Source organism: Gavia stellata, chromosome 23, assembly GCF_030936135.1.
Source record: "Gavia stellata isolate bGavSte3 chromosome 23, bGavSte3.hap2, whole genome shotgun sequence".
Taxonomy (NCBI): Eukaryota; Metazoa; Chordata; class Aves; order Gaviiformes; family Gaviidae; genus Gavia; species Gavia stellata.
In genome coordinates, this window is record NC_082616.1 from 11780168 (window position 1) to 11800663 (window position 20496).

Here is a 20496-nt window from a genome sequence, read left to right on the forward strand (position 1 = left end):
TTGTTTTGTTTTAAACTACAGGATCAGAAGGACAAAGAATAGAGTGGTGAAGGACTGGACTGAGAGTCAGGAATCAACTTGAATTCAGAGTCTGCAACACTTCTGTGCGACTGAGCCAATCACGTCATCTCTGTGCTACAGGTTTCCATCTGTAAATTAATACTTTCTCATTTTCTGGCTTTATTGCTTAATTTTTACTATCTGTTCTTTAGTAGTAGGAATCTCATAACACATTAATAAGCAGAATGGGGTCCTTACTGACTAAAGCCTATAATTTTTTTTTCTTTACACTGTTTAACATCAGGGGGATTTTGAAAGTAGGAAGATACGATTTCTTCGGAACCTAGCAGAAACTGACTGCTCCAGGTGGCCCAGAGAAATCAATTGATACAACAAAGCAACAAGAAAGTTTGAAACAGTCCAAATGCAGTTACTGGAAACTAGGTAAAAGCATGCTATACCCTGAAATTTAGAGGAAGGTGTTGTTCTTCAGTGCTTTATTGACTTTAGCTAACCAATGCACAGAAAGGAAGAAACTTTATTATAATGATTAGTGCAGGACTGGATACTAACAGTCCCACACCTCCCTCCCAACTCCACCATGGATTTGCTGTACGAGACTGTACTGATGCTGCTCTGTGCCCCAGTTCCTCTATGTACAGTGTGGGAATAATTTATGTGTAGCTAGGCACGGAATTGTTTTCAATTTTAATTCACATTTGTGCTAGGAATTTAAGACAAGTGTTCACCAAAATTTGCCTCAGCACTCAGTCCAGATACACGCAGTACCTTCACAACTTCCAATTTCAGCACCATTACAATAGTATAAGGTAAATATGAACTCCATCTTTTTTTGAAGTTACACTATATTGCTACTGATGTATTTATGATGTAATTAACTGCAATAGCAGCATCAAACACCCCCTAGGCTGGGTAACAGTAGGTCCTGACAGCTGAACTTCACACAAAACTGTTGATGTGTTGTCTGAACTGGACAATACAGAAATCCATTAGATCTTGATCTTCAGGGGATCCCGATACATATCCTGACATCCCTGGCACGCTTAGCATGCAAAGCACTTCCACCTTCAAACCAAGAAGAGATGCATCTCATTTCACTCATGCTAGTATTCAGTGTTTTTTTCCCCTAATTGACAGGATACAGCAGTTAGAGGAAAGCTGAAAACACTAATAAATACAACCGTGTTAGCAGAGTTCATCACTAGGACAGCCAGCATTCAACCAGCTTTGCTCTCCCTAGCAGGTCTCACACAACACATCATGGGGATTACTGCCGAGTGTTCGTGAGGGCAGCAGGATAATATAATATGGCAATTCATGCTCTAACAAAAAGATCTGGAAAAGCAGCCAAATGGACAGCAGTCATTTTGCAAGGCATCATGGGAGCCCTGTTTGCCTGAATTTCTGCAAAGCTGACCACATCCTAGCTATGACTTTTTTAAACATAAGTAGACATCACACAAGTGATGTTTGTGACGAAAAGCAGGGAACAGCAAATGTGTTTTCCTATCACTAAAGCTGAATAATACTGCTCAAGCAATTTCCCAGCCAAGTAGGGCACAGCATATCCATATTGCAGCAGCACAAACAAAAATTCTATCTGTGTATATACTCCCAAGCATGGATAGGTTACAGGTGTAACAGGCAGCTGACCTAAGAGTTCAAACAAATTCATTTCCAAAAGGAACTGAATTTGTACTCCGAAGTGGTTTTCATCAGAATATGCTGCCAGTTTGTCTATGAGGCTGCTGGGGAGCTTGAGCTTTCAAAGTTCACAGTCCCAAGATAGTTGTGCTACACAGACTTGCTCAAGACCAATCCTTCCAACACTCCTGGATCTGCAACAGCCTCTGCAGAGCCCCCTTAGGGCCAGAGTCCTTACAGCCCCCTGACTGACAAGGAAGATCTGTTTCCAGGCTCCAGCTCCCGCATCCAGCCTGCAAAAGCAGGGGAGGTCAGGGAGATCTCTGACTGGCAGCGGCCAGCTGCTCTTCTCCACCCCTCCTAGAATACAGAGCCAAACCACCACATTTGCCTAAACTCTTAAAAATCCCCTCTGCAAAGTACAGAGCTATCTAAATTTAAAGATTTTAAACCTACACAAACTGACAGTGGGGTATAGCTGTGCTGTCTGAAAAGTTTCCCAGTACTGACCTTGAAATGTAGTTTCAAGGAATGGCTTATATTATACTATGAGCAGGGCCAGAGGCTCAGGATTAACATTTGTACAGCATAACAGGATTTCAGCTGAGTTCCTATATGGTAGACCAAACCTGCTCCAGTCCAAAAATATGATGACTGAAATCTCATTACATGATTGCTGGGAGATTTACGAGCTGGAATAGACTGGGTTTGTTGCTCCACATGGCTTGTTTTCTAGTAAATATTAAAATTCTATGGCTTAGAGTCAAAAAAGGAAAGGAAAACTTTGTCCAGGACGCTCTCCCATCAGAATGGTCATTGGGAGTTCAAGGAATGTTTTTCCAAACACAATATCAGCCGCCCATTTTAAAGCCTGCTTTTCTTTCATTAAGTTCTGAATACTTTCCAGACTTTTTCCAGACTGATTTTCTTTGTTCCTTTAGCAGTGGGGAAACAAGCAAGAAGAGCCCACAGCATCACCACATAGGAACACAAGTCTGAACACCAGTGGAAAGCATCTAAGGTACACAAGCAGAGCATTCATTATAGATTAAAACAGCCAGCTGTTTCACCCCAACTACGGGGAAAAAATCACAAAGAATACCAGCTTTGAAAAGAAAGCTTCTAATCCAGTAACATAGAGTGAATACAGTAAATTAACTCAAGAGCAAAAGGATGTCAGACCAAACCCAATGTCTTCTCCAAGTTTATATAAATGATTCTCTGTAAAGAGACTTCAGTATCCCCTTCAGAGGGGCCACATAAAACAGAAAGGCAAAGATACAGAAAGTAACGTTAACTCTACAGGATAGTTGATATCATCCAGCATAGCTCAAGGGGAAAAAAATCTCAGGGCACCACATTAAGAACATGAACGCTATTTCCCTGGCTTGTAAGACAAGGGAGTGGAGGAAGGAGTTAGGAAAAACGAACAAGGTAAAATTGAGTTATGTATTATATAATGAAGTTACCCATCAATACCTCTTTTTTCTACTGCTGCAATGCACTAATAGTGGCAGAGAGAAGAGCAACATATCAGAAGCAATTTCGATTTTTTTCTTCTCCTGTTGGCCAAGGGCATATCTTAAGTACAGAAGTGTGAAACATACTCATCTTCTATAAAAATATGGTAAATAAAGTGAACACAGCTTTCCCAAGAATCAAATCAGTGCTACAGTAAATTTGTGGGATAAACCAAACAGGTATCTCAGCAACGTAAAAATGCTTCAGAGTTCTTTCTCCATAAAACAAGCTCTAACTAGCTTCCTCTTCCTTTCCAGCTCTCTGTGCAGCATGGCTTAAGTAACAAAGATTTTGCTTAAAGTCCCAGATTCACCTAGCTAATTAAGTGCTTAAATCCTAGAGAGATGGTGCTTTTCCAAGTCAGCATTTTTACCACCAGGATGTTGGTAAGATCAGTAGCAGCAAGATTCATAGGATACGTGCATAATTACACTAGTGAATTCACAACTGAATCAAATCCACCCACTCAACACAGGATTCATGGTTAACTATCTGTCCCCTCCTTTGTACGCTGCCCATTTGGACTACAAAATCTTTGCATTCCTATGGAAGAGCTCTTGCATCTGGTACTATACACATGATGTAATACAGCTGAAAAATATTCCCTCCTAATTTCTCACCAGAAGCAAGGGCTACTATAGCTTAATCCTCAATCTGTTTGCCTAGTTCATAACATTTTTTCTGGGGACAGCAGCAGTATTCTTGTAGAGGTCTTCTCATCCTTACATTATGCAACCTTAATATTAGTTTAATGTTGCTTTCTCTTGCAGATTATAAACACAAATCTCTAGACCCAGAATAACACCCTTAATCCCTCTCGAGATAAAAAAGTGGTCATAACAGGCTTGTTCCCTACTTACTGGACTATTAATCTTCAAATATAATCAGCACACACAAAAGGAAAACAAACCCCTTCAGCCATCAGGTGGGAAGATCAGAGATCAAAACAGACGTAGTGCACTGTAGTAGAACTCATTTCTGGTCTATCCTGACTGTTGAATGCTTGGCTTTACAAATTCAGTAATCATCTTTTAACATTGCTCTGCACATTCAATCTCCATTTTTAGACCAGTTAGCTGAATTCTCTTCCTTCTCAGTAAGCTTCTGTAGGTTAGAACATCAAGTGGACACCCTTATCAAATTGTAAGTCTGTATAAACAGTGTTAGTTACCCTTTCAGCATACTGAAGGTTAGTTAATTCTTATGCCTTGCACTTTTCAGAAGGCAAAGACCCACTATGATATCTAGCTACAGTGTAGGTATCCCCTGGCTATTTCTTGGTTCATGCTAATGGCAATTAGTACCTACCTAGGGAGAAACATCAGAATTTACAGTAAACCAAGCCAAAAATTTTCATACCAGAATTTATATCATACTTTTGGCACGGCTTTCTGAACAACACTGAAAAAAGTCAAAACCATCCTACACAATTTTTGTGCCTAATCTGCTGAAACAACATTAGCCTTAAGCAACGAAGTTTTAAAAATCTTTTAAAATGCCCCGATTTATTACAGTAGAAAAAAACACTTCAGAATTTGAGGTCAAAGAAAATGTGTTTGAGTAAGAAAAAAGCAAAACAAAAAGTTACATTTTTGAAGTTGTTCTTTGAGAACCACATTAGTTGTTTTTTATTTTCAGAACTTGCTTGAAACATCCCATGCAAGCTGTGGCCAAGATGCCTGTGTATATAAACTCTAGTGAGTTTATATACATGGAATGTGTGTAATCCATACACATGAATAAATTCAGTCTCACCAGCTTCTCAGTCTTTTCTACATAGGAAATAACAAGTTTCTTAATTTCCTTCCCATTATGTTTATGCAATTTGATAGAGGCAAACGTGAGCAAGCTCTGCCATGTGCTAAGATGACTGGAAGCTACGGAGTATCATTGGTGAAACACCACCCTCAAGCTAGAAAACCCTGCTGAGAAGCAAAGTACAGCAGCTTAGGGTCACTGCTGTGAAAACAGAGTCCCACAGCTTTTGGCTGTTTCAACAGGAGCAAAGGAAGACTGTGCCTCAGAATGCAACACAGACTTTGTCTCAGCAATCTTGACAGAGTAAGCCCTATTCGATAGGACAAACATTTAGAACCTTATATCACTCAAGTACTAGTTTTATTTCATACTGCAAAAACCCAGGCAGCTTTGTCAAATATAGCATCTATAACAGGTTTCAAAGAAACCTACACTTTTCAAGTACATGCTTTTATTGATCATTACCAATTTGTTGCCAGAGATCCATTTTTAACTGTTATTCCACTTGATAAGCTGGAGTACAAAAACCTCTTAAAAATACTAGTTTAAGCTGAACTTTTACTCATTAGTGTTTCTGTAAATGTTGTGTTGGAACACTAAAGACATCTAGAACACTCTTTCTTCAGCACAAAAAGCCAGAATAATGGCATTGAACTGTTCCACATCCTACTGTATCAGTAATAAGAGAGTATTTTCAGTTTGAAAATATCAAAGCGTTACACATGGTCCCAGTAATATCAACTACAAAGAATGCATAAATGCTTAAAATGCTCAAATGAATAAAGCTTCCAGTAGGAATCACACATCTTACTGGCATTTTTATTCTAAAAACAGTCTCCCAGAAAGCTCAACCAACCCTGCACAGAGTTGCTCTAGAATAGTTACTGTGCTTTAATTAAGATTAATTTAGAGTCAAAATAAGTTTCTTGATTTTTCAGTGTGGATGTAAGAAAGGCGTTATCAGTCTTCTAGAAATCAAGAAAATCCCTAAATTGAGTGTTCAGTCAACAGTTCACCTTGCCTGTGTTTACAGTACAATCCAATACAACCTTGCAATCCTACTTGCTTTCAACTGCAACAGATATTTGAGAAATGAATGTTAACACAGATAGTCATCAGCTAAGCAAATGAAAGTCTGGAATTCTGTAGCGAATTAGGACTTCATGTATTAACACTATTGAAGGACTTTGAAGCATTAATGCAACATTCCTGTGGAACCATCATTTCCAAAGAGGCAAGCCGCCAGAGAGACACTGTAAAAAAAATTAAGCACCTTGCCCAACATCACATACTGACTCTTCCAAGACACTGTGTAGACTAACACTTCTTATTCCAGAGGCACAATTCCAGAAATTCAGTCCTATTTAAATGCAGGAATAACATCTGATAGATGCTCTATCAACATAAAAGGAAAGCCGCTTTGTGTCTTTTCTGTATCTAACATATAAACAAATATTAATATGCTCACTAGTAATAAGAACAGGAGACCAGGTACATATGAGAGGCCTGCAGCAACTTTTTTTTTTCCCCTTTACAGAGACCTACAAACATGCTAAGTATGGAATACCTTAAAGTTTTAATGAACAAAAGGAGTCATATGGCTCCCAGTAAAGCAAACAGACATTTCTGGCAGCTTCAGAGGGAGCTGGAAGGAAGAAACATTCTTCACTGAATCAATTCAAGCATCAAATACCATAAGCTGTTGAGAGGTGCCCCCTCCCTCCAACAAATGAAAATACCTCAGTAGATTTGTGTTTATGGTATAAGACTAAACTATAACATATATTTTAGAATAATAGCTGGGAGAATTAAACACTGCTTTTAGTAACCTTAAGTGTCAATGAGAACATGTGATCTTCAACAGGAATTTTATTCTCAAAAGTGACTTAGCCTGCACTCCTTCAAAAAACCCAGTACTCAGGAGGTGAAGAATACATGAGGATTAAGCTCTAATAAGACAGTATTCACTAAATCCTAATTAACTATTTGTATTATAAGCCTATGTTTAGCATAATTTGTGAAACTATATTATTATCACAATATATTACTACAAACACTTCAGTGGTCAGAAATGGTAGCAGACACTTTATAAATAATGCCAGTTCCACTCAGCTACTGCAAATTCACAGTGACCGTAAAAATTACTAGATTTTAAAAAATCTACAAGGTCATACCATACAGCTATGTTTATACACCAGGAGAAGAAATAGGAGTGTGGAAAACATTCTCTTTGCACTATTCCATATCCAGAAAGACAAAACCATGGTTAAAAGCTTTAGCGGTTTATGGTACTTCCAAGTAAAGAACAGTAACAATCCAGCACAGTCTAAAGGACAGGACCTGTGCCAGGAGTCCACTTCTATTTCTGGCTCTGCCACTGGTGGGTTGTATGACCTTCAGAGAAGAGCTACACCTCTCTTCCTTCAACCACTCTTGGTCCACAGGGAGAGAATTGCCTTTGGCCAACAAGATGTGACTTCACTATAGGACAGTTGGCACTGCTGCGCAACATAAAATGGTAAGGACACAACAAAGGGAAGCCACCAGGCCTTCAGTTCTGTGTTGGAAGCACGCAGCTCTCTCCTCCAGCTAAGTATCATTAATATCTTACTGGTTTTAGTCTCAGAAACCAGTAACAGAAAACAGCATCTTCTGACTTGCCTGACCCATTCCTTGTCTTTGCAAACAGAGTAGAGTTGCTACAATAAACTGTAATTAGTTCTTCATTTATCTAGTTTTGAACTGCTAAAACCCCAAAGAAGAAGGTTTAATTCCATTCTTTTCCAGGCCATCATCAGTAACATATAGCGAATTTAATTTACAGGACCAAGCTCTAAGCCTGCCTAACTTAAATAGTGCACAATTTAGCCTGTCAATTTTAAGCAACAAATTAATAATCACAGATAAGAAATTAATATCTCAAACATTCGGTATGAAGAGAGATTGTCACATCTACCATTATACCAGCCACAAAGACTATAGTTTAAGAGAATTTAATTTTCCAGTATACGTTAGTTTTACCTTTAAACAAGTAAAAAAACAAACCAAGAAAACTGAGCTTGTTATACTTGGACCCACACTGAACTATAAAAACCCCATCATTTTTCTTGTCATCTGGTTGCTATTCAGTCACTGAAATACTGTAAATCACCTTCAGCAGTGATTAATGTAAAAACTGTACTTCATTACAATCATAAATGAGAACACATCCTAACCCTTTTTCACTATTTCAAATTTTAGCAAAGTAAAAAGAAAGCATAAAGAATGTGAATTTCCCTCTCCCCTTTCCTTCAAAATATATCACTGTCAGCTTCCCAAGAACAGCACATCCAGGAAATATTTCAGCCATATTATTATGGTACATAGCTGCCTCATTGACAAGAGACAAGGTAAACATTAAGTGCTCTGCATCAAAGCAGATGTATTTTTATAGAAAATTACAGAAAATAAGCATGGCAAAAAGTATTAGTCCTCATAATTTTATATAGGTTTTCTGTAACACTGAAGCATATAATGACCAGTATTTTTTGCATGATCAACTTCAAATCTAGCAGTTGCAATTTTGTGTCTATATGCTTTTCTAGACATGTGGGATGCTAACGTTCACCTCGGTCTATGCATTCCTTGATCAGATAAAAGATACAATGGAATTTCAGCTAGTGTGTTCATTAAACATGGCTAGTAATTAAATCATTCCAGTAATAAATTTTTACAATCTTTTAATAAATACAACCCTGAAAATGTATACCTATGAGTTCGGAGCCTTTTTTGGGAACAACTGCATTCATCTTTCAATAACAGTAAGAACTTCTCACAGCCTACTTAATTTGTTTTAGAAGTATTTGTATTAAGATGGTCTAACGGTCTTTCTTGCTAAATCCTCTCTAACATGTTTGACCATAAACTTGGTTTCAACCCCCCCTTGGTGTTTCACTTCCGCCCCAATTAGCTGATCCCTCTGACATTCTCCTATACCACACTAACAGATTTCAGAATTTTCCTTCTATCTCTAGGACCAATCTCCCAGTTTTTCCTGTTACAGCACACCTTTGGTTACTGTATCATGCTGCCACTCTGCTCCCCAGACATAAAAGTGTCTCTGGAAGTTTTGTACCTTTTCTGCTAGTCTGATGTTACTCACCACTTCTTGAATCTACTGATTCCCAGTCTGCAATCACATTATTTTACAGATCAGCTGCTGCCAAACCCAAATTGACTTCCATATTCTCTCCCTAATCCATCAATACTTCCAACCTCTCTGAACTTTTCACTTTGTCTTCTTTTCAATAGCAGGCTTCTGGGCATATCACAGACATCTCAAATGTATCTAAAAACCTAAACCACTTCCTTGTCTGTACAAGTGTCCCCTGCAGACTAATTTCTACCATTATGCCTAGGTTCACATGCAAAGAAGTGTTACAGTTTATTCTCCTAAACAACATTTAGATTGAGCTGAAAATTTTAAAAAATATCCCTTTAAAACAGAGAAAAGCCTCAAAATACAGACTAAAATCTGTTCATTTTATATCGCAACATAAATTGGGTATTAAGATCTAGAATTTTGCTCAAAGAACACAGTCATAGTCTAAATACGGAGTGGGTTTTTCTACTAGCATTTAGTTCTATTTCATGCCATCAGGGCTATTCTCTGCAAATAATTTAAAAATTATATTGAGGAAAAAAGTATTTATTCAATGCCAGTTGGTACAGACAGGAATCTTGGATACATCTGACTAATGAAACAGACAGAATGGCAGTTGCAATATTAACTAATACAGAGTTCCCTTCTCCCCTTTTACATGGTAAAAATCTAGTTTTTTCTATACAGATACACACAAGTAATTTTCAAGTCTTGTGTCATTCACATATTTAATATTAACTCTTAACTGACATTTATATTAAAAATTAAAACATTCAAAGTAAATGAACATTAATTTACTAATTAAAAACATTTTCAAGACAAGCAATCTATATTTAATATCATGCCTCATAGAAAGACAGGAAGAATACTTACTATGCTGTTAAACACTACTTGTGTCTAAAAAATGTCCTAAGATTTTTACATTTTAGCGTCAGCCTGATCTGAAATCTTTCATTTTTGGAATAAATTCTGAACTTGGCAATCTAAAAGTCTTATCTTCCTTTTTTAATGGATAACTAAGTAATACATCATCATTCAAAGTTCAAAAAATTCTCATAGGAAAGTGATTTCTAGCCTGTCAATGCAAGTTGCTATGGCAACAACCACAATGACTATGAAGGCTCTAACCTTATTTAATAAATAAAATGGAAAAAATATCACAAGATACTATAATGAAAAACCCTGTACTATAAGTCTTCCTGAAAAAGAAACCAGAGGACTACCTCCTCTACCCCATTTAATGGTATCTGGGCTGGCAAAAACGCCTTCAGTTACCATAAAACCTTATGTCATTATATTTTAGAAATGATGTGACTCTGCTTTTCTTTAGTATTCTTTGGCTTACAGACAGGTAAAAGACTGAAAATGAGCTTTTAGTATCTAAGGATAATGGGTGTTATCTATGTGGAGCAGTAGCAGTAAACAGGACTATAAAATATAGTAGGGAAAAAGGTAGTGAAGAAAAAGATGGATTCTACCATAACAGTCTAAAAATAGATTCACTTCAAATGAAGCATGTATAGGTGAAAGTATCTACAGAACACACAGCTCCATCTAGAGGTTAAAAAGCAAGGTATGTTAAAGCAAGCTTACAGGTAAAAAGTTCTCAAGACTTCTTAAAAATACCCTCTGAAATGGTCTGCAAGATCTCCCAATTAAAATAAAAAATTGACTTCAAAATACATTATGTAAAAGTCACCTGATCTTTGAGAACCTAAAAATTTTTCATTAAAAAGAAACTGAAGACAAATCTTGAAATGAAGCATCTAAAAATCAAAAACTGCTCATTCATACCTTAAGCTTCTTGCACTTCAGTGAAATTCACACTGAAATCCTAGCCTCAGGGAAGTCAGTAAATTTTGCCAGTTTTCAGTGTGATCAGGATTTCACCACCCCAGAATGTAAATCAAAGAAGTCAGCCTCCCAGCACCGCTTCAACAAATTTATACCCATGTTCAACACTAAGTGAATGGTCCAATAAGGAATACAACTTCTTGCATATGCAACACTTTTCAGGCCCCAATCCTTCATACTTACCTATCATTTTCCACTTATTTCTGCAAGAGTCAGAATGCCCCTGCTATATTGTTACATGCTCCAGAGCAAACTCTATTTTGCATGTTATCTTTCAAAGTTATTCAACATAATCATATTTTATGTCTGCAGGGAAACAATTACTTCCATGTGTTAGGATAAAATCCAGGCTTCAGCACACTGCTTAAGAAACTACACCAGGCTCAGGTAAAAGAGGCCAGTTCTCTTCCCTGGCAGGATGGAAGGAACCAAACTCACAGCCCACTCCCTGCATCAGCAAACACTCTTCTGTGCTGCATCAGCAGCAGTAGATAACGCAGCTGCTGGCTGCCTTCCCACACCTAATCCCTCAGTTCTAATGCAATAAAGTTGTATTTGACTACCCAAGGCTCTCCAAAGATCATCAGCTTACCTAGTCAATGGATTTTCAGAATAGATCTTCTCTAACATGCTCTCACTTCACCAGAGAGCTTTAAGTATGGGTGGATAGTCATACCTCCAACTCTGCTGCTTTAAATCTTATTTTCTCCACTTTATACTGGTTATGGTCACTCTCCATCTAAACTCCATACATGCATTACAATAATGCTTAAAATAGATCACCAAGACCACTATCATAATTCCTCCCGGATTATATTTTACCTTGCAGCCTGCATAAAAAACCCCACATGCAAAGTAATTGTTTTATGAGCCTGTACTGGATGCTTTGTAGCTGTGCCTCACAATACAAGTAGTGATACAAAAATAGAATAAAAAGGGTCAGAAAATCAAGAGCAAAGGACTGCTGCTGGAAAACCGTTGGGTTAGAGGTTTGCCGCATTACTGCTCCAGAACAAAGGCATGCTTTGTTATTCACTCTGTGCTTCTGGTAACACTGAATTGCCTCATGGTGTTTTTCCCACTTTTTTTTTTATATGCTTTCCCTATCTTTATCCTCCTCTCAAACTCTTACCCCTTTTCTTCTCCCTCCCATATTGCTTTTTCTATTTACCTGTTCTACAACTGCACTTTCTAATGGCATCCCTACTCTCTTTTTAGTCTATGTTCTTGATTCTATTTAGCATCTTGAAAAGACAAAGATTGTTTATGATAGAACAAAACAGCCTTTCCACCTCCCCCAAAAAAATACCAACATTAACAAGCCAGAACCAGTAAAACAACTGACAAATCATTTTATTACCATTAATATGTGATTTTTTTAAAAGTCCAAGTGCTGCACCTGTGAAAAACAGGCTATTTTGTACCTAAAATTTAATTTGGAAACTTATGCAAGTGTGAAGATACCTGTCCAAAAGACACTGCATAAACTATTCTCAAAAGATTTCTACAAAGTAACACATTGTTCCACTATTTGAAATAGCACTCACCAGGAACCTTTCTGGAAATATCTTACAATATTGATTCATGTACAATATTTCTCTGAAAAGTGTTGAATTTCTTTGACCATACAAGATTTCCAGATTTTTAAGAAGTGTCATACACATACAGTCTCAAGTTCTGAATATCTAGCAAATACAAACCAGAGCTTCCACAGGAAGTTGGTGCCAGAATTTCCTCCTGATTATTATCACAGTTTAAATACAAACGTACATTTAGGATTACTGGTTTATATTAATTTGCCATAGCAGAAGCAAGTCTCATTTTGGTTTTGTTTACAGCATTTTAAGTAACACTTGAATCTAGAACACAGTATTACGAATTCCTAGGAAGCATGACGGAGCATTACAATAAATGCTGTACGCTCTGGACAAAACTTCAAAACCTCAAACCTATTTTGATCTTCTACTAACATGTACTAATAGAGAGAAATAAGGGCCTTTCAAAATAGCTGTTCATATACAATAGCTCCCTTTTCATGTGCAAGTTCACCAATTTAATGCCAAAAATAAACTCACTACCTTTTCGATATATCAGAGCACAGAAAAGTGAACTGTTTCTCCTTCAACATTCTACTGTAGGATCTCCAGTTTAATAATCTATATCTCAACACATCCTTCAAAATCATACTTCAACTTCAGCGTTGCAACATTATTCCCACATCAGAGGAAAACATCAATTTCCAGCATGAAATCAAGCAGCAGCAACTCAAAACAACTTTATTTACTCTGAATATCAAACACAATGTACATCAAAAGCTTCAACTTTTTTTTTGGTTGCAATCCAGCTTGCTGACCATACTTAAAATTGTGTAACAATGAAAAATAAAAACTTGTATTTCATTTTGGAACAGTCTGTATACCAACACATCTTTGAGAACAAGCCTTGTCCTGTTAGTCTAATTTTGCAGCTCTACTGCAAGATCCCCTATTACACACAAACGTTCTGGTGTTAGGGTAAGCACAGTTTCCTTTAAATCCCATCGACAGAGATAACAGGAAAAGAGAAAAGGATGGATGAAAACACTGCATTCTGCAGCAATCCTAGTTCATGCAAATACAAGAAAGATCAGGAGCTAAGCTGTGCTTTCACTTAAACCTGCTTAATGAGAATAAAAACTGACTAGAAATTTTTAAGTGAAAAAGTACTCCAACAAATAGAAACCAAATCCTGATTTTTCACACATTCATTTTCGGTGCTCTAAATTAACTAGAGAGATGGCACCAAGATACTAAATTTACAAAATATTTAGATCAGGCTATTAACAAAGGTCTTCCAGAAAGTAAGTATAAACTTGACCTAGGAAACAAGCAACTGATGTTTCTCTGGCTTTGTAAATGTTTTGCAGCCCAAGATAAGCAACCTAATGTTAAGCTCAAACCCAAAGAAAATGACTACAAATACTTTTGTCACATTAGATAATCATCTATAAAACTCTTTAGCAGAAAGTGTAACACTATTTTCTCTGCAGAAAGCCAACTTCACTTTATCTAAGTCAGTTTTGAAGCAATTCCTGTATCAGAAAGTGCTGGCAGAATTTGCACTAATAATTGCTCATGCATAATAAAGCTCACAAAGGAAAGTTTTACCATCCCTCATTCTTTGTTGAGAGCACAAACCACTGAAGGATTTTTAAAAACTCCCAACAATCTCCCTATATACGCTTGCAAAAAATTATAGTTGGAAGCAACTGAATTGGGCTTTGTGTTTTTCCAGGCGTTGCTTCCTCAGAGTGATAGCTGTAAGCATTTGGAAATTGGCAGTTTAATAAAGAAAACCATATGCATTCTTTTAAAGACACCAAAATATTTCAAAATTCATTTCCAGATGCTAGAGACTACAGGCCTTTGCTGAAATGCTTATTAATTTTTTTTAAATTCGGGGGGGGGGGGGGGGGGGGTGTGCGCGTGTGGTGGTGGAATCATACTTACACCCAGTTTCCTTTAAATTGATTTAAGAACAGGCTGAGCAAGCATTTCAAGAAGTTCTTCAGTCTGTTTCTCTACAGAGATGTTTTGAAGAATTAAAAACCAGACCTGTGCTCACGTGTTTGAATAAAGGCTTTTTCTTCATTTCACAAGAAAAGAGTATGTTAGGGAAATACACTGACAAACTGTGTGACATTAGAAATTAAAACTGGCTGATGCTACATGCTATTTTTAAAGCTTACATTCTTTTAAGCTGTAAAAAGTCTTTATCTCCTCAACTCCTCAAAACCAAACCTGATTATTGAAAGTACTGTTACATTACTGACATATGAATCTACTTGTCACTTTGGATTAAAAATGTATCTGTAAATAACTTCAGTAAGACTAAAAAAACCACAAAAATACTTACATTGCATTTACTTTATCTTCTGGGCCTTGAACTTGGCCCGTTACAGTTCCTTGACTGGTATTTTTAACCCAGCCAACCACTCCTAATTTCCTAGCTTCTTCTTCTGTGTACTGATTTGAAAAATAATAAAAAGGACAATCAGTGTCAGCACATATGCTACATGTTATACCACTTAAACCCCCACTTTCATTTCCATAGCTTTAAGACCTACACTTAAGGGAAAAAAAATCCATAGATGATGCTCATACTCAGGCATTAAGATATTCTTGTCAGCTCTGAAGTTGCAGCAGCCTACTTTTGAACGAGATTTTATGTATGTATAATGAATGCATGAGTTAATTCCCACTTCCATTTTCACAGATTTTAATACTTTTCTTCAAAATATACATGTGATGGCTCCCACCGAGACATGACACTGCTTGTAATAAAAGTCACCTTCCTCTTCGCTTTATCATACATACCTGCATAGAAACCCTCTGATGGTGCAAGGCTTTTTCATTCACAGGGAGGCCGAAGACTTGTTCCCCTTATTTCAGGAACTTTTAACACAATTTTGATCACAAAGGACTCTACTAATCTCACACCACTCCCTTGTACCTACTCTATTCCTTTCTGTAGCTCCTATCACTGCACATTTGCCTCTTCAACAATCACCATGTCTAAACTCATTAAATTTGCTACATGTACAAACTTCATAGTTCCTTTTCTCTAATTTCATTTGAAATCCTTTCCACCTGACTTCCAGCCCTTAAGTTCCACCCCCAGCTGCTGCATTATTACTAACAAACAGCAGCAAAGCTCATAATCTAATTGTACTCATTTTCTAATATTTTTGCAATACCACAACAAATTATGGTTTCCCAGCTATTCACTTCTTGTGAAGAAATCAGGAACTTCCAAGTACCCTGGTTTTTGAGTTTGTTGGTTTTTTTTAAACTCTCTCATTTTCTGTCTTTCATGTACATATGAAATATATGCACGGTTTTCCTAATTTGTCTCTGAACACTGAAATGGTAGGGAACAGAAAGCCTGTCTTGCAGAAATCCGTTAATTTTTTGTTCCATGTAGGACAATACAAACACGATGAGCCAATACACAGTACTCCATTTTATGAATAGCAAGTTTATTTACATTAAAGGTACCTCCTCTGTTTTGCTTCTTGCACGTTTAGTAAAGAGGTATAAGCCTACACAGCCCATGTTTTTATCTTGTATTACAGAACATCAGACTGATGGCTCAAACAGTAAGATTTGAGAGTTTTCAATACATTTTGATGAGAAGTAGCCACCAAACATTTTAGAGTATATGCAGTAATACCCAAAACAGTACACAGATACTAGCTGTGCAGACTGTGTAATCAGTCTCTTTAGACACTTATTCTAATGCCAGCAGCCAAACTTCAGGTCAGTATGACTACATTCCAAGAGATGAAACAAATTTGGGGGTAATCTAGGCAGTGAAAAGGTGTTGCTAACTGTAAAGAGTATTTTTCAAGTTGATTATGAGCAGCCTCTCCATACAAATTTGTCCAAAAGCATGGGAATGCAGCTGACAACCTGTTTCTCAATACTGCTTACTAGCTCGGGACTGGCACTGCGGTGTATGTTCACATAGCTCCAGGTCAGCTCAAAACAAGGCAGAGCAAGCTTGCACCTGCCCATCACATTGTGTGGACATACACTCTCCACTTGAAAACATAATTAAATTTGAGACATACTATATTGTAATCCTCTATCCATTTCAATTTTGCACTATTTCATAATACATATAAACTATGCACAAAAACTTTTAGGTCTAATATTAAGCATGGCCCACTATTTTCCAACAAAAAAACCTGTTCTTATTTGAAATGCGTCCTGTTGTTTCTTGGGTTCCTGTGAAATGCAAAAGTACCTGCTGCACATTCAGAGCTGGTGGAGATGTTTAGCTGGGATATGAGCCACTGACTGCATGTTTGTAGCACGTGGTTACAAGGAAACACAGTAAGCTTCTTTACATACTGGTACTATAATTGCCATAAAAAAATTAAACTGGAACACATTGTTTCAGAAGCTAATATCAAGACCTTCAGATTTAACCTTTCCAAAGATTAACATGTTATAATGCTCTTGTGGCTGTTTTATCACAAGTAATCCAAACACAATCTTTAGATACTATACAAACAAGCAACACATAGGAAGCTTTTAAAAATCCATTTTAATATAACAGTAATATAAAACAAATATTTTCTCCTTTTAAATCCACTTGCAATACTTAACCATCTGACCTAGAACCCAAAACAGCAGTTGGATATGTTTATACTCGACAGACCTGATGCTGTATTTTTAGCACTGGAAATACTATACTGTAAGGTAGAACTGGTAAATCAGACATTGCCTTACCATCCTGAAACAAACACCTGGAAAAGAAAGAAAAAGACATTAAAATTATTTGAAAAGATACCACTCCTAGGAATTTCACTTTATATTAAGGTAAACTGCATACAAGTCATCCGTGATCTTTTCTTACAGAAATTTCAGAGAGCAGTTACGAAACTTTAACATTGGGCAAACTCCACAGAATTTGCAAACAAGCTGGCCTTGGGCCTTCCCTTGGACAAACGATTATTTTCAGTAACGCAGTTAGCGCATGTATCTTCCTCTAATGAAGATGTTGCAGTACGAAAATTGCCTTTGACTTAATTTTCGAGTTTTGCTGCCAAGCCGGGGCGGGAGGGCATTCCCACATAACCGCGCTGACAGAAGACGCGAGCATAAACGCGGGTAACGGGAAGTGCTCTTGACAGAACCTGTGCTCCCCAGGGAACCGGACAAGCTTTACAGCGGGGGCATATTTACAACCTTTTCCCCCTTCCCCTTGGGGACGAGGAGGCGACGGCCGCTCCCGCGCCAACCCCGCTGCCCCTCACGACGCCGTCGCCTCAGCCCCCGCCCGCCTCACTTGGCCCCGCGCGCATGCGCGGCCCGCCACAACCGCGCGCCCTTGGCGCCGGCTGAGTGCGGCGCCCCTCACCCCCGCCCGGCGGGGAGCCCGTCCTTACCTTGCACTCGCCCGAACACTTCGTAATCCACCGACTTGAGCGCGCCGGAGGCCTTCGCCAGGGCAGACATGGTGGCCGCGCCGGCGAAGGAAGAGCCGCTGTTGCTTAGTGCGCTGCTCTCCGCGCCGCGGCCGAGGGGGGGCCGCCGCCGCCTCCCCCCCCCGGGCGAGCGGACGGGAGCGCGCGAGGCTCAAGCTTCCCGCGTAAGCGGCCGCCTCACAGGGAGGCGCTCGGGGGCGGGGGGCACGAGACCGCAGACCGACCCCTGGCTGGGGGCGGGAGAAGCCGCCCTCGGGGAACACCTCTCCCGCCGTGAGGGACGGGGCCCGCAGCTCTGAGGGGAGGCGCGGCCCTTCACCGCCTCACCCGGAGTACAAGCGCTCTGCGGCAGCTGCAGCCAACGGCGTGTCGTGAGGTACTTGCTGAGCCCTCATAAAGGCATTATTCCCGCTTACATTTGAGGGTAGAAATACGTTGAGAGAACAAAGGTCTGAACGAGACTGTCTCCTGTTTCAGGGCTGGTGCAGTAGGCGTGTACACCCAACCAGGTTTCCCACCTCCAGCATCCCGTGACAGGTAACCAGCATTAGCCTTTCTCAGGGATTTACAAGAATCATTGAAACAAGAAAGTATTTGCCATGCATTGCTGAACTGAGGTAATTTTGACTGATAAGGCGGATGAGATGGGAAGTCAAGTAGTTGAGAGCTAAAACATACAAAAAAACCAAATTAATCTTGGGCATCCCTCCTTGGCAGGGCTGCGTGACTGACTTCTCACATCTCCACATTACTTAAGCTTTCACACAGAGTTTTAAAAGCTTATTTCTCTTCCCTGCTCAACCGCTGTGCTGAGGCAAATACCAAAGCCAGCAAGGGGCTGGACTCCTTGGCTAGAGCAGGCCCTGAAGATAGAAAGCTCACCTCATGCAATCTGTTCACCAGACCCTGACAGTGATATTTATTAGAGCTCATGTTTTCATTAGCAAACTTTTCCAGAAGCCTTTGCATCTAATTTCTTTTATGTAGATGCTGCATGTGCAAAAATACAGGCCAGAAACTTGTTGTTCAGTAGGCCGAGTCTCCGACCAAACGCCACAAAGATTTTTCTCTGGAGTATTCTATGTCTGCTTGCAGTTTTTTCACCCCTGTATTGACTTTTTTAAAAAAAAAAAATCTAAGTGTCTTCAGGTAGACTTCTACACTAGAAACAACATTTAACCACCCTTAGAAGATGAACTCAGCCTTCTCTTACTCACCAACAGATAAAGTGGCAGGTTGACTGTGACTTCACAATAAAAATCAAAATAATTATTTTATTGGCTCTCTCCAATAGGCAATTCCCCCACCACCACTTCTTGTCCTAGCCATAATGCAGCATAACCTGAGTGGTTTACGTGTTTGGATCTCAAGGCTACAGGGTTGTTAAAAATAGATCAAGACCTAGCAAAAAAAGAAAATTGCTTTTCCAAGATGCATCAATTAACTAGAGAAACAACCATTCCATTCAGTGCAGGACAAAAATTCACATTGATTCAGAAAACTTCCAGTATCACAGGGAATAGGAACACAATAGGCAAAGTTTCATCATTTGCTTTAACTAGATAACATGTTAAATCAAAACCTTGCCTTTTACAGGGGTCATACATTTCAGGAGTGTGGAATCAGCACCATTTTGTTTTTAAAGAGGAGGATTCTACAGAAAGAGGAACAGAATGCAGTATAGACTGAAAAATCTTTTGTTATTTGCTGCCATCTATCAGCAGTGAAGAGCAAGACAGGTAAAAAATAACTTTACAATAGCAGTCTATTTACAGTATAAAGCATTGTAACACAAGCCTTGAAACCAGAGCTTATTCTGGTACTGATTACACTTTGCCTATCTGCACATTCCAGTACTGGCAACCGCAATCTTTATTTTATCAAGAGAATCTTTGACCTTTCAGGTGAGTTTTCTTGATGTCATTCATTTCAATCTCCTCATATCTGCACTGGCTCGTTCTTAGGACAGGAATCCATTCCTGTTGCTCTCCTTGAGAGCTTCCTGGCTCAGAGATACTCCCATCTCCTGTCTTCCTACAGCTATTGTCTTTTTTCAGAGAAGTCAGTTTAAGATTTTTTTTTTATTTGCCATAAGAACATCTTGCCACTCCTTCCCTAGACAAGTCTGAGTTTCTCATTATTTCATGACAAATAGCAGACATACCATGCAGAGCCTGAAGAACTCCAGAAAATGATACCATGAAACACCTAATATTTTACAGTCCAACTAATGTATATCAGTAATAAAACAGTATTTAAATACTCTAATTAGCAAGAGAGCTTTAGCATACCCTATCAAGAAATGTAGGCAGCCTGTATGAAGTCGTGAAATTCTGACTCTTTCCCCCCCTCTTTTCAGCTGTTTACTCCAGGGTAGTGATGTCAGCCTCAGAAGAATCAGCTGGTTGCACTTCCTAAAGCTACAACCAATTGTAAAAAATGCTAAACACCTACATCTGTTAAGGCATAAGATATATGCCTTGATTATACTGCAGAGGAATGCAAATGATTATCAACATTTCCTGCAACAAATTGTTGTACATTTAGGATGAGCTTGAGAATGAACAGAAAATGTAACGCCATA

At 38.6% G+C, this 20496-nt stretch overlaps 1 protein-coding gene across 1 annotated transcript in view; it reads right to left on the reverse strand.

Moving 5' to 3' along the window:
• The window catches only part of ACYP2 (acylphosphatase 2), a 46730-nt gene extending 28720 nt beyond the window's left edge, over positions 1-18010 (reverse strand). The window contains exons 1-3 of the mRNA XM_059828560.1: positions 17874-18010; positions 17215-17231; positions 14834-14943 (exon numbers count right to left, since the gene is read on the reverse strand). Of these exons, the coding sequence (XP_059684543.1) occupies positions 14834-14943; positions 17215-17231; positions 17874-17943 (197 nt within the window). The 5' untranslated portion in view covers positions 17944-18010. The remainder of the gene's footprint in view (positions 1-14833; positions 14944-17214; positions 17232-17873) is intronic.
• Positions 18011-20496: the final 2486 nt, after the last annotated feature.